At 45.4% G+C, this 23302-nt stretch overlaps 1 protein-coding gene across 1 annotated transcript in view; it reads right to left on the bottom strand.

The window, feature by feature from the left end:
* Positions 1-284: 284 nt before the first annotated feature.
* The window catches only part of LOC113279912, a gene marked incomplete at its 3' end in the record, with an annotated part of 45512 nt that continues 22494 nt past the window's right edge, over positions 285-23302 (bottom strand). Inside the window, exons 2-5 of the mRNA XM_026528555.1 lie at positions 2985-3670; positions 2678-2946; positions 1005-1140; positions 285-393 (exon numbers count right to left, since the gene is read on the bottom strand). Coding sequence (XP_026384340.1) covers positions 285-393; positions 1005-1140; positions 2678-2946; positions 2985-3670 — 1200 coding nt within the window. The remainder of the gene's footprint in view (positions 394-1004; positions 1141-2677; positions 2947-2984; positions 3671-23302) is intronic.

Raw genomic sequence — 23302 nt, forward strand, 5'->3', positions numbered from 1 at the left:
TCCTCCAGCTCTACAGCTCCATGAGGAAAAACTGTGCGTACTAGGTACGGTCCCTTCCATCTGGAACGCAGTTTTCCTGGAAAAAGATGTAATCGGGAGTCATACAGCAAGACTTTCTGACCAGGAGTGAAGGATTTGCGCAGAATACGCTTATCATGAAACATCTTCATCTTGCTTGTACAGCTTGGCACTGTCATAAGCCTCATTTCTCAATTCTTCCAACTCGTTGAGTTGAAGTTTCCTTGAATTCCAGCTTCGTCCAGAGAGAAGTTCAGCTCTTTGATTGCCCAGTAGGCACGATGTTCTAATTCCACAGGTAGATGGCACGGCTTTCCATACACTAGACGATAGGGGGACATGCCAATTGGTGTCTTATAAGCTGTTCTATAGGCCCACAAAGCATCATTCAATCTCAATGACCAATCTTTCCTGGACGGGTTGACCGTCTTCTCCAGAATGTGCTTAATTTCCCTATTAGACACTTCCACTTGTCCACTAGTCTGAGGGTGGTACGGAGTAGCAACCTTGTGAGTTATGCCATACTTGCGTACTAAAGACTCAAAGTACTTGTTACGAAAATGTGAACCGCCGTCACTGATGATAGCTCTAGGGGTACCAAAACGTGCAAATATGTTTCCTTTAGAAATGAAAGTACCACCTTGTGGTCATTTGTTCTGGTTGCTATGGCTTCTACCCACTTAGAAACGTAATCAACTGCGACTAGGATGTACAACTTGCTGTCAGACATGGGAAATGGACCCATGAAGTCTATCCCCCAAACATCAAAAATCTCCACAATCAAAATGGGGTTCAATGGCATCATGTTTCTCCTCGAAATGCTTCCTAGCTTTTGACAGCGTTCACAAGCAACACAATAATCATGGCAATCCTTGAACAATGATGGCCAATAGAATCCACACTGCAAGATCTTTGCAGCGGTTTTCTTGGCACTGAAATGGCCTCCACATGCTTGGTCATGACAGAAAGATATCACATCTTTCTGTTCAGTGTTGGGGACACATCTCCTAATGATTTGGTCTGGGCAGTACTTAAACAAATATGGGTCATCCCAAAGGAAATGTTTGACTTCAGCCAGGAATTTAGAGCGGTCTTGTCTCGACCAACGTGAGGGCATCCTACCTGTAGCGAGGTAGTTAACAATATCAGCAAACCAAGGAAGGTCTGAGATAGACATCAGCTGTTCATCTGGGAATGATTCTCTAATCAGCTCACATTCATCAATAGACTCTAAAGTTAATCTAGACAAATGATCAGCAACCACATTCTCACAACCTTTCTTATCACGGATTTCGAGATCGAATTCCTGTAATAAGAGTATCCATCGAATAAGGCGAGCTTTAGCATCCTTCTTGGAAAGAAGATACTTCAAAGCCGCATGGTCTGTGTATATGATGATCTTAGACCCTATCAGATAAGATCTAAACTTGTCTAATGCGAAAACGACGGCAAGCAATTCCTTCTCGGTAGTTGAATAATTGAGTTGGGCATCATTAAGGGTTTTGCTAGCATAGTATATCACATATGGTAGTCTATCAACTCGCTGTCCTAAAACAGCACCAACAGCATAATCAGAGGCATCACACATAAGTTCGAACGGAAGCTTCCAATCGGGTGGTCGGACTATAGGAGCGGTGGTGAGAAGGGTTTTTAATTCCTCCCATGCCTTCACACAAGCAGCATCGAAATTGAAGGCAACATCTTTGGAGAGAAGACTGCACAGAGGTCTGGAGATTTTGCTGAAATCTTTGATGAATCGCCGGTAAAAACCAGCATGACCTAGAAATGATCTGATCTCCTTCACAGAGCAAGGTTGTGGTAGATGTTGAATGAGGTCAACTTTAGCTTTATCCACTTCAATTCCTTTTCTGAGATGATGTGTCCTAGAACTATTCCTGAATTCACCATAAAATGGCATTTTTCCCAATTTAGAACAAGGTTCTTTTCTTTACATCTGGATATCACGAGGGCAAGATGCTTCAAACATTCGTCAAACGAGGAACCAAAAACAGAGAAATCATCCATAAAGATCTCGAGAAAACTATCTATCATGTCAGAAAAAATGCTCATCATGCAACGCTGAAAAGTAGCAGGTGCATTACACAACCCGAAGGGCATACGTCTATAAGCAAACGTCCCAAATGGACACGTGAATGTAGTTTTTTCCTGATCTTCGGAGCAATGTGAATTTGGTTATAACCGGAAAAGCCATCTAGAAAACAGTAGTGACTGTGTCCAGACACACGTTCTAGCATTTGGTCAATGAAAGGGAGCGGGAAGTGATCCTTCCTTGTTACTGTGTTCAACTTCCTGTAGTCGATGCATACTCGCCATCCTGTGGTTGTACGAGTAGGGACTAATTCATTCTTGTCGTTCTGAACTACAGTAATGCCTGACTTCTTAGGCACAACTTGAATGGGACTAACCCATTTGCTATCGGGAATTGGGTATATGATACCCGCATCAAGTAGTTTCAGGATCTCTCCTTTGACTACATCTCTCATGTTAGGATTAAGTCTCCTTTGCATTTCCCTCGATGGTTTGGCATTCTCTTCAAGGTTAATGTGGTGCATGCAAATGGTGGGACTAATTCCTTTGAGATCTGAGATGGTCCATCCTAAGGCCTCTTTGTGTTCCTTAAGTACTTCTAAAAGCTTACTTTCCTGTTCCGTGTCTAAACATGATGAAATAATGACAGGTAAAGTATCAGAAGAACCTAGGAATGCGTACTTCAACGTACTAGGCAATGTTTTCAATTCAAGCTTGGGTGGCTCAACAATGGATGGAATAAGCTTGGAATCAGAGAGTAGGGGTGGTTCCACTTCATATTTCCTTTCAGTGACGTCCATTTGAGGTACAGATTCGAGCAGAGATAGGACGTCACTACAGTATGCATCATCATAGGAATCAGGGTTAAAGTTCTCCATACTGCTTGAAAGGGGTCGACGGATAGAATGTTAGTCAACGAATCTTGCATTAATCCTTCAATCATATTAACTTCATGCACATCATCATCATCAAGATTCACAGGTTGTTGACTAATATCGAACACATTCAATTCTACCGTCATGTTACCAAAAGACAGTTTTAACACTCCATTCCGACAGTTGATGATCGCGTTGGACGTAGCCAAGAAAGGACGTCCTAAGATGACAGGAATGTGACAGTCTGGGTTTTGTACAGGTTGAGTGTCTAAGACAATGAAGTCTACGGGAAAATAGAATTTGTCAACCTTGATCAAAACATCTTCGACCACTCCACGAGGAATCTTGACAGATCGGTCTGCCAGTTGTAGAGTGATAGATGTTGGTTTCAACTCCCCAAGACCTAACTGCTCATAAACAGAATATGGCAGTAGGTTAACACTTGCACCTAGGTCTAATAACGCTTTATTGACCGTGTGTTCTCCTATAGTGCAAGAAATTGTTGGACATCCTGGATCCCTAAACTTGGGTGGAGTTTTGTTCAGAATGATGGAACTCACCTGCTCAGCTAAGAAAGCACGTTTTTGCACATTGAGCTTGCGCTTTTGAGTACACAAGTCTTTGAGGAATTTGGCATAAGCAGGGATTTGCTTGATTGCTTCAAGAAAAGGAATGTTGATGTTGACTCTCTTGAACAGATCTAACATCTCATTGTAATGGGTACTTTTCTGTTGATAGATCAATCTTTGAGGAAATGGGGCAACAGGAGAATGAGTTGGCAAAGGGACATTCACAGCAGTAGAATTGTCAGATTTTCCAACTTGCTCAGTTCTTTGGTTTTCTGGGGTTGTGGAGACAGCGTGGAATTTGTATCAGATTCATTAGGTTCGCCCACGTTGTTCTCGATGACTTTACCACTTCGGAGGGTGGTAATGGCATGGATTTGATCAGGTGAGGTTTCAGTGCAGGATGTTGTGCCTGTTTGAAATATCCTCTTTGGATTTTGTTGGGGTTGGCTCGGAAGTTTACCCTTTTCTCTCTCACATATTGATCCATCTTTTGATCTAGATTTTTCTGACTTTGCATCAAACTCTGGAACATTTCCTCTAGGGTGGATAATCTCTTGTGTATTGTGTTGAGGATATGATTGTTGTTGAGAGTTTGATTGTTGTTGAGGGTTTCTCGGGTGTTGATAACCTTGATTGTTCTGATATCCCTGATTGTTTTGATAGCTCTGATTGGGTTGAGATGGTCCTCCTTGAGTGGGTCCTTTTGACCATGAAAAGTTAGGGTGGTTTCTCCATCCTGGATTGTAGGTCTGTGAATAAGGGTTATGCTCTGGTTTTTGAAACATGGCATGTGCCTGTTCAAGCCTAGACTCCTGGACTGCAAGCAAATCGGGACAATTTTGGAATTGATGGTTGGGGTCGTTACAAGCACAAACAGACGAAGCGACATGTTCTCGGAGAGTAGTGGTGGAAGGTTTTGAATTTTTATGTAGTTCTAACTCTTCTAATCTCCTAACTATTGATGCCATGTTTGCTCTCCCTCAAAATCCGCTTCAATCCTAAAAGCCTTTGCTTCGGATGTAGTCTTTCTGGTTTCACGGATGGATTCCCACTGTTGCGTCTTTTCAGCTACTTCAATCAAGAAGTCCCAAGACGCGTCAGCAGTTTTATCTACGAATAGACCATTACACATCGACTCAACCGTTGTTCGGGTGGACACATCTAGACCTTCATACAAAATTTGCACAAGTCTCCATTTTTCAAAACCATGATGGGGACATTGGAGCAATAATTCATTGAATCTCTCCAGGTATCTAGCTAAGGTCTCACCTTCTAATTGCACAAAGCTATTCAGACTTTGACGAATTGTCGCAGTCTTGTGGTTCGGGAAAAACTTTTTGAAAAACTCCTTTATGAGGTCATCCCATGTCATGATGGATTGAGGCTGTAAAGCATAGAGCCAGGCCTTTGCCTTATCTTTCAGGGAGAAAGGAAAAAGCCTTAACTTCAGGGTTTCGTCGGTCATTTGAGTGAAACGCAGAGTTCCACAAATTTCCTCGAATTCTCTCACGTGGTGGTACGGGTTTTCATTCTCAACACCTCTAAAAATAGGAAGCATCTGTATTGTGCTTGATTTCAGCTCATAATGGCCATTAGCCTCGGGCAGCAATACAAGAAGGTTGACTGGCTCTAGTTGGGTACATATAATCCTTGAGGGTACGGGGTTCTCCCATTGTTTCTGGTTGATCTGGACTGTCTCCCTCAGAACTTAGAATTTCGATAGGTTCGTCTGGGTTAATTCTAACAAGTCTGTTTGTCTGGTCTCTGTAGGTCACAATCATGTCCTAGTAGGTACCTTAACTAACATGTTGGTCAGACAGAGCAATCGGAAACAATTTGGCCCACAAGGGTTATGAAGATTTGGTTTTGAATGGGTTTTGGTTTAAAAGGGATTTTGTTTTTGGTTTAAAATTGGGCTTTGGAAAAATTTTGAACTAAACCTAGCATAAATTAGCACAACTCATAAAAGAAAATAAAAACAATAATAATAATTAAGACAAGCCCATAAAAGAAAAAAAAGAAAAATAAAGAAAAAAAAAAAAAAAAATAAAAAAAATAATTACAGTCCCAAATATAAAAAAAAAAGAAAAAATAAATAAATAAAAATTATTACAATCCCAAATAAATAATTAAATTAATTATTACAAGCCCGAAATTGAATTTAAATGAGGCCCAAGTGGGTTAACTCATGGGTTAGGCTTACTTGGTTTTTGGAGGGAAGCCCAAAAATAGGCTTTTAGTCCCCTTTTAGTTGCACAGCCCAGTTGGGCTTTAGGATCGTCCTAAGCAGCTCACGTCCAAGCCCAGCAGAATCTGCAGCGAAGCCCAGCAGAGAATGAGGTTACTAAGCCCAGCTCAGTTGGTTCAAGCCCAGCAACAAAGGTTGCACAAGCCCAGCAACAAAGGTTGCACAAGCCCAGCAACAAAGGGTGCACAAGCCCAGTTGACAGCTTCAGTTGGCAGCCCAGTTGGCTTGGCAGCAGGCTTGGCAGCAACAACAACTTGGCAGAGAAAGCACCAACAGCAGCAGCAACAGAGAAAGCACCAGCAGCAGCAACAGCAACAGCAGGCTTTGGCTTTGGCTTGGCAGCAGCACCAGTAGCAGCAGCAGCAGCTCAGGCAACAGCAGATGGCAGCACCACTCCCCGGCAGCGGCGCCAAAAACTTGGTGTGACAGGGAAAGACACACAGAAGCTTGCAAGTATACAAGGCCAAGTTATGATATAGAAGGTAAGCAGGGGAAAGTCCACAGGGAGTGGGAGCAAACTAGAGAGAAACCTAAGCTAACAATGGAGACAGGGCACTATGGCAGTGAGCAAAGCAAGGTAATGTGGCAGATTCAAAGAACTAAAACAGTTACACAACAAAGCAGCACAGCAGAATAACAATAGCAGGGAACCAAGGCTATAAGCCAAGGGCAAGGTGAGGATTGTGCACTGATTTCAGTGCACAACAGCTACAAATTACAGGAATTTAAACAAGAAAAACAGGCAAGGAGAATAACTGATCATGAAGCAAAATAGAACTGAATAGAGGTGACTGCAAAGGGATTGGTGGTTAAGCCAAGGCTTAGGATCCACCTTGTGTCCTAATCAAACAACATGTTTCTAGGTTGAGTTAAAAATCCTATGCATACATCTAGAAATGGAAGAATACTAAATTGCTCAATAGTCTGCCCCTAGCATTGGCTGTCTTTTGACAGCACAACCAATCACAGGAACTATGAGCATTGGTATCTCTCATTTGCTCAATCAAAACATACATCAGGAGAACTATCCTAGCAACCTGTCAATTGACAGTACACAAGGCTTCAAATGAGCCTTAGCTTAGTGCTACTTAGCTCATGCTCAACATGTTACAAACACAAGAATTCATCATACAGAAATAATTCAAACATAACATAACAATCAACTGTTAATTGCATAAGAAGACTGAAATTGGAATTGCATAAAATTTTGTGGCAAATTCTCTACTGGCTAGTCCAGAGAGCATCTCCCTCTAATTCACAACCCTTACACCTATTTATACCCAACAACAAATATCCCCAAAAATCAGGACTACATCAGTCCAATTAGGGTTTGGTGAAAATACAAAAAAATCAAATAAAATCCTACCTAACTATGATAACAACCCTAATTGGACTAACCCATGCTTCAATTAAACGTACAATTGATTTCCCCAAAAAATTCCCAAATCAGAAAAATTAGGGTTCTTATAAAAATTACTAAAATTTTTACCTAATCACTGTTGACACTGGTGGATGTCGACCCATGCCTCCAATCCTTCTCCTGATGCTTCTCTTGTTCTTCCCATGCCCTAATTGCTTTTCTATCTCATCTATTTCATCAATTTCTCTTCTAGGGTTCATGTGAGAGGAAAAGATCGAGGAATTGATGTTATAGGAAGCTAGAGGAGTAGGGGAATGATGGCTCGAATGGTGATGGTTGAATGATTTGGGGAAAGGATGGTGGAGTGATTTGGGGGAGAAGATGGTGGAGTGATTTGGGGGAAGGGTCACTGTTGCAGGAGAGGGGAAGAAGATGGATTCGATGGATTTGGGAGAAGGGTGTGTTTGGCTAATGGGTGTAGGGTTCGGGTACTAGGGTGTTGAGCAGGTGTAGAGGATTTTGATGTTTCGCGAAGCTGGACCGATGGATGGGAAGATGGTAGGTGGATCTGACGGCGATGCGGAGGCAGGCGATGAGCGACCGTCGGATGAAGAGATACAACGAAACGAACGGTACTTGATGGAGTTAGGTACTGTAGTGTAAGGCGGAGATATCAAACTTCGATGCACAACAAGGGAGCGACCGTCGGATGCTTCTGAGAACTGATCTGACGGCTGAAGACGCAAGCGGGTATGGATTTGGGTTTTAGGCTTTTGGGTATAGAATATGGGTTTGGGAAATGAGTTTGGGCTTGGAAAACCTTGAGCCCACTTCTTCTTTAAGAACAACTCTCTTCTTCAAGCCCATTTCTACCCTCTTTGGTCTTCCGCACATCATTCTTCACGGCTTCCTTGCGTAATTTCTCCCGACTTTTCACTACTTTTCTGCTCTTTTTGCTCCGCAAGTCATCCAGACTTTATCTATTACCTAAAAATGCAAAATTAAGTAAGAACAATATTTATTCTTGAAAACAATGAAAATACAGAATATGGGATAAAATGTAGAATTAATGCACAAAAGATGAGTTAAATGCCAACAAAAAGGGATAAATATATACAATATTTGGCACTCATCAGACGCCAAATCCTAGCCTTGTCCACGCTACCAAGTCCTTTGGCCACGGTGCCAAATCCTATCCTTGGCCACGCCGCCAAGCCCTAACTTTGGTCACGGACCCAAGTCCTAGTTTTGGCCATGCTACAACGCCACAGGCGTGGCCACGCCACGGCTACGCCACTGGCTTTCCGCTATGCCAATGGCACCACTTTGCTATACAACGAGATATGGCCGTAATCAATGGCCATCATTCCTCTTGAGATGCAATCTCAGCCATCCAAGTTCGCCACCGAACTGACAGACTTGTGGCAAGTTTCAGGCGACCAGCTGCCTAAATCTAGTGGCCATGGCTACGCCAGGCGCCACTTGCATCACCGTGCCACTGGCATGCACGAGCCATGCCAGTCATGCCACATTTCCACTAGCGTACACCAAAACGCCACTGCGTTATTATTAGGCGCCAACACAAAGTAGCCATAATCAACAACTACCCTCCTTCATGAGATGCGATCTCAGCCACCGAAGTTCGCCACCGAACTGATAAACCTGTGGAAAGTTTTAGGCGACCAGCCCAAACGAGCCTCATAGCCTTACATGCTATTTTCCTGCGGCAAGTCCCTTGACTTTGACTTGCCACACGTAGCAAAGTGCTACATGTTTTCCACGAAAACACTCGAGACATGAAACATGTCACAAACTGGGGGATGCTCATCAGGGTATTGGTCTGGCGGTTTACAGCGTGCGGCGTGCAATGCGCCTGTTACAAGAAAGTGTCATGAAGCGGGACAGTTAGTGGTGGTGAAAAGTAACGGTGTAAACGAATTCAGTTCCTTCATCATGGAAGCATAATGTCTGATGGTTACACGAATTCACTTCCTTCATCATGGAAGCATAATGTCTGACGGTTACATATTACTCTATTCTTCCACCACTCAATCGCTTCCACTTCCTACGAGACCAGGTTACGTTTCAATATGACTTGTATAAATAGGCTTCACCAATTTTCACCAATGAACAAGTTTTTTGGTCGAAAACAACACAATATCTAGAAATCACCTGGTAGCTTTCCATTATGCTAGCCAGTTCTACTTTCAGATACAAGTCATAAACAACCACACCTTTAGAATCAACTATTCTGGTCTCAACACTTTCTTCTTTTCCCTCCCTAAGACCAACCCTTCTCCTTCACTTTGTGACCGAAGCAAACCTGGAACGACCATTTCTTGGTTTAGGCCAGGATTGTACAGATTGACCTCTCAAATCAAAAGTACTCCCATGCAGTACATTGTTTAGTGTCTAGACTCGTTTCTCATCCACACACGCGAATTTACCAAAATCAGCAGAAACAATTTTTCACCCATGCTACAACGCCACAGGCGTGGCCACGCCACTGGCATGCCGCTATGCCATGGCTATGCCAGGCACTGCTATGCCAATGTCGCCACTTTGCTTTAAAACGAGATATTTCCATAATAAATGGCCATCCTTCCCCATGAGATGCAATCTCAACCATCCAAGCTCACCACCGAACTGACAGACTTGTAGCAAGTTTCAGGCGACCAGCTGCCTAAATCTAGTGGCCATGGCTACGCCAGGCGCCACTTGCATCACCGTGCCACTGGCATGCATGAGCCATGCCACATTTCCACTGGCGTACACCAAAACGTCACTGCGCCATTATCAGGCTCCAACACAAAGTATCCATAATCAACGGCTACCCTCCTTCATGAGATGCGATCTTTGCCACCGAACTGACAAACCTGTGGAAAGTTTTAGGCGACCATCCAAAACGAGCCTAATAGCCTTACATGCTATTTTCCTGCGGCAAGTCCCTTGAATTTGACTTGCCACACGTAGCAAAGTGCTACATGGTTTCCACGAAAACACTCGAGACATCAAACATGTCAAAAACTGGGGGATGCTTATCAGGGTATTGGTCTGGCAGTTTACAGCGTGCGGCGTGCAATGTTCCCGTTACAAGAAAGTGTCATGAAGCGGGACAATTAGTGGTGGTGAAAAGTAACGGTGTAAACAAATTCACTTCCTTCATCATGGAAGCATAATGTCTGACGGTTACACGAATTCACTTCTTTCATCATGGAGGCATAATGTCTGACGGTTACACATTATTTTATTCTTCCACTTCCTACGAGACCAGGGTACGTTTCAATATGACTTGTATAAATAGGCTTCACCTATTTTCACCAAAGAACAAAATTTTTGGTCGGCAACAACACAGTATCTAGAAATCACCTGGTAGCTTTCCATTCTGCTATCCAGTTCTACTTTCAGATACAAGTCATAAACAACCACACCTTCAGAATCAACTATTCTGGTCTCAACACTTTCTTCGCTTCCCTCCCTAAGACCAACCCTTCTCCTTCACTTTTTGACCGAAGCAAACCTGGAACGACCATTTCTTGGTTTAGGCCAGGATTGTACAGATTGATCTCTCGAATCAAAAGTACTTCCGTGCAGAACATTGTTTAGGGTCTAGCCTCGTTTCTCATCCACACACGCGAATTTACCAAAATCAGCAGAAACAATTTTTCTCCCACAAATAATTGGCGACCACAGTGGGAGATTAAATCTTTCGGTTGCAAGTTCAATTCCCGATTTTATTTCCATCCCAATTGGTCTTAGGCCAAATTCAAACCCATTTTCAATTTCCTAAATTTCGCAAGATGGTTAATCTTAGGAATGGTTCAGAAACCCTCAATCCCAATTTTACTTCTCCTAGCATCGAAAATACTCCACATGTTATCCCTGAATCCGTTCTTTCATTCAAAACCATTGTCGAGGCTATGGAGTCTCGATATTTAACAACTATTCATGATTTGACGAAAATCCTGAATGATATTGTCGGGAATCAAGATACTATTGTCAAGACGCAGGGCGGAGTATTCACGCTTCTGAAAGCACTCACGGATCAACTGTCAAAGGAAGCAACACGTATTCATTCTGGAGGAAACGCCATCAACCATTCATTTTGGATCAATGCTGATGGTGGTAGTTCTTTTTCCAAGATTCCTATTCCTAACCCTAGTGAGGAGGATGAAGCCTATGGTCACGCTGAATGGAAAGGTATCCACCAAGATAACTTGTGTGCTCATGAAGATCAAAAGATGTTTCCTCAAGATTAGAAAGAAGACTCGTGGGATTTATCACGTTCTCATCAGAGTCCTCGCAACGAAAAGGTGATTTCATTATGTGAATCCTTTCTGGAAAATATCAATTCCCATATTGCATTAGAAGCTGCTAAGAGATCCGCTGCTGCTTTACTCAGTCGATCCGAACCGTTCCAGAATGAAGAAACCCGTCAAGACGTTCAGGAAAGCGGGCGTCTTTCTAATAAAATATACAACCTCCAGCCAATCACTAATGAAAGAAGAAAGAGAAAAACTCCAGCAGAGGAACAACAACCCAAACGTGTGGCACCAGCGCATTAGACGGCTTCACCCCGGAAGGTCGCAGCTAAGACTCCTGTGGAACAACAAGAAACTGGAGATGCTGCTCCAAACTTCCCGTTCATGATCGAGAAAGTAATCGAACTCCTGGAAGTAAAGCCGCCCCGCTTCAACGTTCTCTCCAGAAGCCGCTTCAATGTTCGCCCCAGAAGCCGCTTCAACTTTCACTCCAGAAGCCGCTTCAACGTTCGCTTCAAGAGCCGTTTCAGTGTCCTCTCCAGGAGCCGAAGCCACTTCAATCACACTCCTCCCTGCCAACGGTCGTAATCACAGCCAGCCAAGGTTCATAGTTTTGGCCAACTTTTGTCTCATCCCGCCAAAGCTCGTGGTCATGGGCAGTTTTGCTTGCTTACACATCCGACCAATTCCTTTGCTTCCATGGATGCCCATGCAATTCCATCCGACCTACTTTGTTCCCACGGCAACGTAGTCTCTTCTGATCACAACTGCTGCCAAGAACCGTTGCTGCTCGTTTGTTGATACCAGCCAGAGCTTCACCATAGCAACAACCGCTACAAAGAAACATGTAAACTACACTTGGGGACTAAGTATTTACACAGAATCCCTTCACTATCAAAGCTCAGAAGACACGGTCAACCAAAAAAGTCATAGCCACGACAAGGTCATCTACTCTTAAAAGGTGTAATGTAAGGATATCATCACTTCTCTTCCTGGAAGATTCCTGTAACACTTTACCAGGCCGCGACGGATCCCAAGCCTACTCAGAGAAAACAATTTCATTAACTAAACAAAAGCTCATCGCAGTCCATCCATGACAACAATCAAAGATTCATGAGATAACTCCAGAAACGCGGCTGAAACATTTTCTTGAAGAAACAGGGGAGCCACGATCAACAACTGGCGTGGATTCAAGGTGATACAATCAAAGTAGGCTATACTTGGGGACTGAAGCCTCATTCGGGTTTAGAAGTTTAAACACAGTCACCACCTTACCAGCGAATGCAGTAAAAGCACATCTTCCACGAGAAAGTGGGCTCAGGATAATTACACATGAGAACTACCAGCATGGGATGCATTCACTTCCCTCAACTAGGTTATTTCTGATGAGAACATCGTCACCGTCTAAGCTTTACGAGCCGCAAGAATTTTTCAACATGAAGCCATACACGTGCATCAAAGACTCCAAAAGCACGCCGCAGAGATATTCACATATCCGGCCACGCAATCGGATTTATGACCAGACAGAAGTGTAACTGGGGACTCAAAGGATGTCGCTTGGAATGAAGTTCTCGAAGACTTGATAGCAGCACGTCGGCAGCGGAATGCCTCTCAGCTCGTATACTTCACCCAACGGCTCTAGAAGGTTTCAACCATACAAGCTACCACAACATATCATCACCGCAATCAGAAAGGCAAAAAATAAACCATCCAGAAACCGGCTCAGCAGTCCAGACACCGAATAACTTAAACTAAAGGAAGGATCAACAACGCATCTACACTCTCCAAGATCATCCCTGACATGATCATTGCCGAGCATATATTACATCCATCCATTCCAGGAGTGCAATGGAGTTTGGTGAATTTCCAAATTTATGAGAGAGGTCAGATATTCATTCTTCTGGAGTCAGAACCTTATTATACATTCTGGAGAAGATCGATGGTACTGTTGAGTGGATACATGCGCAACATGGAAAAGAGCACTTACCTTGAGTTCTCCTGGTTCGCCTTGCTGCTGATTACAACTACCGGAGATTGCTTTGTTGTTGTTAATGCTCGCTCTACCACCGCTAAAAAATGACGAATGGGAGCCGGACGCTGCAGACAAAAGCACGGAGCCAGATGAGCAACAAAAAAAAGAAGAGGGTCGATACCCCTTTTCATATGAACGGAGTTCTAGAGTTTGAACAGAAGCAAGATTCCTCCTTGCTCCATGAATGGGAATAAATGACTAGGCGTATCACACTTATGATCCATATCCGAACAAGTCGTGTGCCAATATCTCCGCTCCATGACCAAACCAGCAGCGCGCCAGCACGAGGAACACCAGTCGCTCAACCTGCAACGCTCCGTGGTCAGGACAGCGCCAATGCTCCATACCACCAGCACTCCGTGGTCAATCCAGCGCCAACGCTCCGAGCGCCAATATCAACAGTTCGTGGTCGAAGTTGTAACACCATCAGCGCTCCGTGGTTGAAGTTGCAGCGCCATTATCACCAATTTGCGACTGAAGTAGCAGCGCCATCCACCGTTCCACGGACTGAAGCCAAGTGCCATTTCCACCATTCTACGGACTGGAGCCAAACGCCATCTCTGCTGATCAATAGCCACAATTCCATCTGCCATCTCCGCCCGTGGTCAAGCCTGTCATCATCATCATTTTGTTGCTAAGGTTGCAACGATAACATTAGCATTCCGCAGCCGAACCTGCCGTTAACGCTCTGTGACCCAAGCCGGCAGCGCCATCATTACCGCTCCATGGTTGAAGTTGCAGTCCCATCATTACCTCTCCATTGTTGAAGTTGCATCACCATCATCACCGCTCCGCGGCCAAAGTCGCAGCGCCAGCATCAATGGACTGTGGCCGAAATTGCAATGTCAACATCAGCCCCATGGCCCAAATTGGCGCCAACGTTCCTAGAAACAAAGCTCTACGGAAAAATCAACGCCAACACCCTGTGGCCAAGCCGGAAATACGCCAAGCCGGTAGCACAAATATCATAGACTACTCACGCTTCCTGCCAAAGGTTAGTCAAATTTGCCTGACAATCTCTTCATGTCTTTCCCTTTCGATTTTACTTTTGTCTGTCACCATCTCATGCTTACTCCACAACAATGCCACTGTTACGTGCTAAGCAGGGGACATAATGTTGATAGTGGTTTTTAGCTCAGGGCTAAAATTGTAAAATCCTGCATTTTATATGCCGTCACTCTGCAAAGAGACATAGCCATGTAAAAGTGATGAGTGTTCAACCTCTTCACTGGCACATTTATTTAGCAACTTAATATTTTCTTATGAAATTTACCCAGAATGGTGCATATAGTAACAATCCCAGATATTCTATAAATTTCGACACCTTGCCTTATTCAATTAATATAAGTTTCTTTGAATGCTTTCTATGCTATATTCCCTGGCTGAACCCTTAATATTGATATGGCATGACAATTTGTGTTCACTCGCAACAGAGTAGCACGAATTTCCAAATATCAAGGATAAGGTCTTTGCATAAGGTATTCAATCAGAAAGCATGCTGCTCTCTGGCAATGAACTTAAAAGAACTCTGTGTCAACACATAGAATTTAATCAATTACCCTGACTAACTTGCAAAAGTTAGGGTTTTGCGCCTTGCGCAGTATATCAGACCTTGCTTGTCCAAATTAAACCTAGGCAAACTAGGTAATTGATCCTCCAAGGATTAGAAGGTGCAAAATCTTGCCCAGAATCAGAAATAAAGGAGCCGCAGGATAGGAGCAGCAGCAAAGGGAGGTGTGGACATGCAGTAGGCCAGCCGACACCATTTGCCAATAGTCACGCCCCATGTCACCTAACCGGCCCTATTTTCCTCGACCAATCAGGTCGTTTTAAATCTTCCACGGCGCACTGGAAGTGTGGCCATGCCCTTGCTTGCTGGCCCCCTTTCCATCGACCAATCAGGTCGCTTTAAATCCGCTACGGCGCACTGGAAGTGTGGCACCGCCCTTGCTTGCTGGCCCCCTTTCCATCGACCAATTAGGTCGCTTTGAATACGCCACGGCGCACTGGAGGTGTGGCCACGCCATTGCTTGCTGTCCCCCTTTCCATCGACCAATCAGGTCGCTTTAAATCCGCCATGGCGCACTGGAGGTGTGGCCACGCCCTTGCTTGCTGGCCCTCTTTTCCATTGACCAATCAGGTCGTTTTAAATCCGCCACGACACGCTGGAAGTGTGGCCACGCCCTTGCTTTCCGGCCCCCTTTCCATCGACCAATCAGGTCGCATTAAACCCGCCACGCGCACCAAAATGTGGCCACGCCCATGCTTGGCCGGCTTCCTGCTTTCATTGACCAATCAGGTTGCTCTAAACCTGCCACAACTTTAAAAAAAGTGGAAATTGTGTCAAAAGGTTACCATACTAAGTTGGCTTCCCAAAACCATGCCAACATGCTAATGGCATGCCAAACGCGCATGCCAGGCGCACATGCCAAACATGCCAAAAGCATGCCAATCGCACACGCCAAACAGGCATGCTAAGTGCACATGCCAAATGTGCCACCTACCGCATACTACATGCCATATATGCTAATTAGGGTTTCGACATGCCAAACCCTAATTTAGGAAAAGTTGCTGCACCACCATACTAACTGGCAAACCAAACGCGCCCTGCCACAACAACATATAAATCGGCATGCCAACATGCCACTCTGCTGCAGTCATATGCCATGAGCCACTTTAGCCTTGGCCACGCCGCAAGCCCTAACTTTGGCCACGATGCCAAATCCTAGCCTTTGCCACGCCGCCAAGCCCTAACTTTGGCTACGACGCCAATTCCTAGCCTTGGCCACGCCGCCAAGCCCTAACTTTGGCCACGCCACCAAATCCTAGCCTTGGCCACGCCACCAAGACCTAACTTTGGCCACGATGCCAAATCCTAGCCTTGGCCACGCCGCCAAGCCCTAACTTTTTCCACGACGCCAAATCCTAGCCTTGGCCACGCCGCCAAGCCCTAACTTTGGTTACGGAGCCAAATCCTAGTTTTAGCTATGCTACAACGCCACGGCTACGCCGCTGGCCTGCTGCTATGCCAATGGCGCCACTTTTCTAAACAACGAGATATGGCCATAATCAATGGCCATCCTTCCTCATGAGATGCAATCTCATCTATCCAAGTTCGACACCAAACTGACAGACTTGTGGCAAGTTTCAGGCGACCAGCTGCCTAAATCTAGTGGCTATGGATACGCCAGGCGCCACTGGCATGCACGAGCCATACCAGCCATGCCACATTTCCACTAGCGTACACAAAGTAGCCATAATCAACGGCTACCCTCCTTCATGAGATGCGATCTTAGCCACCGAAGTTCGCCACCGAACTGATAAACCTGTGGCAAGTTTTAGGCAACCAGCCAAAACGAGCCTAATAGCCTTACATGCTATTTTCCCGCGGCAAGTCCCTTGACTTTGACTTGCCACACGTAGCAAAGTGCTACATGTTTTCCACGAAAACACTCGAGACATCAAACATGTCATAAACTAGGGGGATGCTCATTAGGGTATTGGTCTAGCGGTTTACAGCGTGTGGCGTGCAATTCGCCCGTTATAATAAAGTGTCATGAAGCGGGACAATTAGTGGTGGTGAAAAGTAATGGTGTAAACTAATTCACTTCCTTCATCATGGAAGCATAATGTCTGATGGTTACACGAATTCACTTCCTTCATCATGGAAGCATAATGTCTGACGGTTACACATTACTCTATTCTTCCACCACTCAATCGCTTCCACTTCCTACGAGACCAGGGTACGTTTCAATATGACTTGTATAAATAGGCTTCACCTATTTTCACCAAAGAACAAGTTTTTTGGTCGGCAACAACACAGTACCTAGAAATCACCTGGTAGATTTCCATTATGCTAGCCAGTTCTACTTTCAGATACAAGTCATAAACAACCACACCTTCAGAATCAACTATTCTGGTCTCAACACTTTCTTCGCTTCCCTCCCTAAGACCAACCCTTCTCCTTCACTTTGTGATCGAAGCAAACCTGAAACGACCATTTCTTGGTTTATGCCAGGATTGTACAGACTGATCTCTCGAATCAAAATTACTCCCGTGCAGTACATTGTTTAGGGTTTAGACTCGTTTCTCATCCACACACGCGAATTTACCAAAATCAGCAGAAACAGTTTTTCACCCATGCTACAATGCCACAGGCGTGGATACGCCACTGGAATACTGCTATGCCATGGCTACGCCAGGCACTGCTATGCTAATGACGCCACTTTGCTATTGTTTGAGGGTGAAAACAGTTTCTGCTGGTTTCGGTAATTTCGTGTGATGTGGGTGAGAAACAAGTCTAAACCCTAAACAATGTACTGTAAGGGAGTATTTTAGATTCGATAGATCATTCTTTACAAGTCCGCCTAAACCAAGAAATTGCCGTTCCAGACTTTCTTCGGTCACAAAGTGGAGGAGAAGGGTTGGTTTTGGGGAGGGAAGCGAAGAGAGTGTTGAGACCAGAATAGTTGATTCTAGAAGAGTAGTTGTTTTGACTTATATCAGAAAGCGTAAGATAACAGATGGGAAAGCTAACAGGTGATTTCTGAGTTTTGTATGCTCCTGACCCAAAACTTGTTGTTCGGTGGTAATAGGTAAGACTTATTTATACAAGTCGAAGTGAAACGTACTCTGGTCTCGTAAGAAATAGAAACGGATGAGTAAATGGGAGGAGGTGGTAACCGGTAACGCCTGGAATTGATGTTCCATAATGAAAGAAAACGTTTCATCATTATTCCTTGTATTTACTAACCGCCTCATTCTTATGACACTGTCTTGTAACGGGCGCAGTGTACGCCGCACGCTGTAAACCGCCAAACCAATACCCTAATGAGCATCCCCCAGTTTGTGACATGTGTTGATGTCTCGAGTGTTTTCGTGGAAAACATGTAGCATGTTGCTGCTGTTTGGCAAGTTGAGCTTGGGAGACTTGTCGGCTCGGTGATAACCATCGACGGTCGAGATTTTGCATCTTGAGAGAAAGGGTAGCCGTTGATTATAGCAATCCTTCGTTTGGTAGCCAGCGGCATGAAAGCATGGCCGACATGACTTTGACATGGTTAGGCTTGGAAAAGCTTGGATTTTGGCATAGTTTAGACGCGACCAAGAACTAGGGTTTTGGCATAGTTTGGACGCGACCAAAATTAGGGCTTGGCGTTGGGTCAAAGGTTGCCACGCGTTAGATGGTTACCTTGGACGGATAAGATATGCATCTTAGATGGAAGGGTGGCTGTTGATTATCGCAACCCTTCGTTTTGGCAGCCAGCGGCGTGGAGGAAAGGCTGGCATGGTTTTGGCACAGTGGTGCGGCTGGCACAACATGTCATTGGCACATGTAGCATGGTTGGCATGCCTTGGCACGTAGATGTGGTTGGTACGGTATGCCATTGGTACATGTGGCATGGTTGGCATGGTTTGGCACGAAGATGTGGCACGGCATGCTATTGGCACATGCGGCATGGTTGGCATGCCTTGGCACGGAGATGTGGCTGGCACGACATGCCATTGGCACATGTGGCATGGTTGGCATGCTTTGGCGCGAAGAAGTGGCACGACATGCTATTGGCACATGCGACATGGTTGGCATGCCTTGGCGCGGAGATGTGGCTGTCACGGCATGCCATTGGCACACGTGGCATGGTTGGCATCCCTTGGCGCGGAAAGGTTGCACGACATGCCATTGGCACATGTGGTGCGGCCGGCATGGTTGGCATGTGTTAGGCGCGGCCAAGCTAGGATTTTGGCGTAGTTTAGGCGCGGCCAAAATTAGGGATTGGTGTTGGGCCAAAGGTTACCATGCATTAGCTGGCGACCTTGGACGACTAAGATCTGCATCTCAGGTGGAAGGGTGGTCGTTGATTGTTGCAACCCTTTGTTTTGGCAGCCAGCGGCATGAAGGCATGGACGACATGGCTTTGGCACGGTTTAGGCGTGGCCAAGATAGGATTTTGGCGTAGTTTAGGCACAACCAAAAACTAGGGTTTTGGCAAAGTTTGGGCGCGGCCAAAGTTAGGGCTTGGCGTTGGGCCAAAGGTTACCACGCGTTAGCTGGTGGCCTTGGACGGTTAAGATCTGCATCTCAGGTGGAAGGGTGGCCGTTGATTGTTTCAACCCTTCGTTTTGGCAGCCAGCGGCATGAAGGCATGGCCGACATGGATACGTGGCTGGCATGCCTTGGCGCGGAGATGTGGCTGGCACGACATGCCATTGGCACATATAGTGCGGCTGGCATGGTTGGCATGCCTTGGCGTGAAGATGTGGGTAGAACGGCATGCCATTGGCACATGTGGTGCGGCTGGCATGGTTGGCATGCCTTGGCGCGGAGAAGTGGCTGGCATGGCATGCCATTGGCGCGGAGAAGTGGCTGGCATGGCATGCCATTGGCGCGGAGATGTGGCAGGCATGGTGGTGCGGCTGGCATGGCTGGCATGCCTTGGCGTGGAGACGTGGCTGACATGGCTTGCCATTGGCACATGTGGTGCGGCTGGCATGGTTGGCATGCCTTGGCGCGGAGACGTGGCTGGCATGTTTGCCATTGGCATGGTGGCATGAGAATTAAGGTTTAGTACGGTCAATACTAAAGTTTTTATCATGGAACATGACACATGTATAAAAAAAAGGTACCCTGGTAATTCTTACGTAGGCAGGTTGAATGATTCAATAAATGCGCTAGTGGTCGTAGTGACGTCATGTCAGATGTAAGGTTTTAGGATTTTAACCCTAAGCTAAAAACCACCATTAACATTAAGTCCCTTGCTTAGCTCGGAACATGAGCATTGTTGCGAGGTAAGCATAAGATGGTGACAGGCAAGGACAAAATCGAAATGGCAAGTCATGAAAAGATGGTCAGGAAGACCCGGCTAACCTTTTTCGAGAGGTAAGGAGAATTCGTGATTCTTGTGTTGGCGGCCTTGTGTAAATTCTACTCGTGGTGTTGCTGGATATACCGTGAAATGGTAGAGGCGGTTGCTGGTTGAGATGAAGACTGTTGGCATCAGCTTGGAAGGGAGCCGCTAGCATAGACTTGGCGTGAAATGGAGCGTTGGAGTTGGTCGACTTAGAATGGATCCATAAGCATTGGTCGGCTTGGAATGGAGCCGTCAGCATAGGTCGGCTTGGAATGGAGCCGTCAGCATTGGTCGCCTTGGAATGGAGCCGTCAGCATTGGTCGTCTTGGTATAGAGGAAATGGTGATGACGCTGAAAATTCGGCTATCAAATGGTGGTGATGGCGCTGGATATTCGGCCACCAAACGGTAGTGATGACGCCTGGCAACTTTGTCGAAATCAGGGTTTGGGATGCCGAAACCCTAATTAGCGCTCCTTACTAAAATTGTTGTAGAATTCTCGTACGAACTAGGATTTTTACGGTCCGCCCCTCCATCTGACCGGAAAAGAATTTCCTATCTCCTTACATTGGAATATTTAGGTTTTAAGCTCGTTAGGTAGGTGAAAACAGCCCGACAGTAAAATTCAGGGAGAATTTATGAGGGATGTTGCGGGCCCGAGGTGGCATAGTCGCGCCCAGTCATTTATTACCGTTCATGGAGCAAGAAGGAATCTTTATTCTGTTCAAACTCTAGCAACTCCGTCTGCATGAAAAGAGGTATCAACCCTCTTTCGTTTTCTGCTGCTCGTCTGGGTCCGTGCTTTCGTCTGTCGTGACTCTCTAGTGGATTCCAAAATTTACCAAACTCCATTGCATTCTCGGAATGGATGGATGAAATATATGCTCGGCAATGATCATGTCAGGGCTAATATTGGAGATTATGGTTGCGTTGTCGGTCCATCCTTGACTTTAGGTTGTTCAGTATCTGGACCTTCTGATCGCGATGATGATATGCTGTGGATGATTGTATGGTAGAAATCTTCCGAAGCCACATGATGAAATAGATGAGTTGGGAGACATTCTGTTGCCGATGTGCTGCTATCGAGTCTTCAAGGACTTTGTTCCAAGAGACATCCTTCGAACCATCTTCTGAATCTTGGGCTACCGTATGGAATGGGATGCGGTGAGCAGTCCACATTTATATTTCCGTTAGATACGATGGCATGGCCAAACATGTGAATGTATCTTCGTGGCGTGATTTTGGAATATTCGATGCATATGTACGACTTTATGTTGAGAAATTCCTACGGCTCGTAAAACTTTGGCAGTGATGATGTTGAAATCAGAAATAATCAGGGTGAGGGGGGTGAAAGCGTCTCATGCTGGTAGTCCCCATGTGTAGCCTACTTTCATTGCATCGCCTTGAATCCATGCCCACGAGACTTGATACAAGATTATTGTACTCTTTTGGATGTGACACTGGGATGCTCAGGATATCACATGGACGAAATATTCTGGATAACGAAGAGGTAGGAATAAGAGAGTTATGTTGTTTATCATGGATCCCTCTGTTTCTTCAAGAAAATGTTTCAGCCGCGTCTCTGGAGTTATCTCATGAGTCTTTGATGGTCGTCGGTATGGACTGCGATGAGCAGTCCCCAGTCGCATTTTTCTTTAGTTTCTGAAGTTGTTTTCCTCTAAGTAGGCTTGGGATCCTCCGCGGTCTCATAAAGTGTTGAAGGAGTCTTCTAGACAGAGAGGTGATGATATTCTTGCGCTACACCCTTGAAGAGTAGATGACCTTGTTGTGGCTATGGCCTTCGGTTGACTGTATCTTCTGAGCTTTGACAGTGAAGGGATTCCGTGTAGATCCTTAATCCCCAAGTATGGTTTACATGTTTCCATCTTGTATGGTCAATGGGTTGACCATGATAAAGACATCACCATCGTGCGGTCGTACTGGTGATTTTGTTACTTCTTCCATATGAAACTAAAATATGGAGGAGTACGGGTTACCTTGGTAGTGATTGCTGCTGCGATGAAGCTACGACTGGTATCAACAAATGAGAGGAAACATTTCTTGGTAGCAGATGTAATCAGAAGAGACTACATTGTCGTGGGAACAAAGTAGGTGGGCTAGAATTGTATGGGCATCTATGGAAGTAAAAGGATTGGCTGGATGCGTAACTGAGCAAACTGTCCATGATCATGAGTTTTGGCGGGATGGATCAAAAGGTGGCCATGACTACGAAGATTGGCTGGATGCAATCATAATCCTTGACATGGGGAGCGTGGTGGCACGACCCTTTGTAGGAAAGAACAACGTTGAAGCGGCTTCGGCTCTTGGAGAGGACGTTGAAACTTAAGGAGCCAAACGCTGAAGCTTCGTCTTCGGATCCTAGAGCAGCTTATGGAGAGAACGCTGAAGCGGAGCGGTTGCTAGAGAGAACGTTGAAGCGGAGCCGCTGCTGGAGGACATTAGGGTGGAACGGCTGTTGGAGCAAACGTTGAAGCGGAGACGTTGCTGGAGGACGTTGAAGCGAAGCGGCTGCTTCAATCAGCGTGCTATCAAACTCGACATCCTTCAAGTGAACAGTGGTTAGGAGTCCCCAGTTCCATCTATCAATGGTGCTTTCCAGGAGAGGTTGGAGTTTGGGAACGGCTTCCCTGGCTGGAAACAACTGCTTTCCTGATGCAGTGCGGTTGAGGGATGCAAATATGTCTTGATGATGCGCCTTGGAGAAATATAGAATCTCACATAACTGTTTCATCATAGACTGTATGATTTTGTGGGCGAAGTCTCCAGACTTCATGCATCTCCTAACGGGAAGAGGGTCTCTGTGAATTCAGGATGGTTGCTGATTTCCTTTGCCTCGATTTTGGAGAAGTCGTTCCTGATCTTTACGTGTGATGAAATTGGATTGCTGATTACCTTCTACTGGGCGTTCAAGAGCAACGCGAGCCCCTTCATCTATAAACGCACGTTATGTTGGAGTGCCTGCGCTGGATGTTAAAAGTATTCCTTGTCAGCTCCCTCTTGGGTTGACATGACTCTTATGGT

This window comes from Papaver somniferum, chromosome 5, assembly GCF_003573695.1.
Source record: "Papaver somniferum cultivar HN1 chromosome 5, ASM357369v1, whole genome shotgun sequence".
NCBI classification, from domain to species: Eukaryota; Viridiplantae; Streptophyta; class Magnoliopsida; order Ranunculales; family Papaveraceae; genus Papaver; species Papaver somniferum.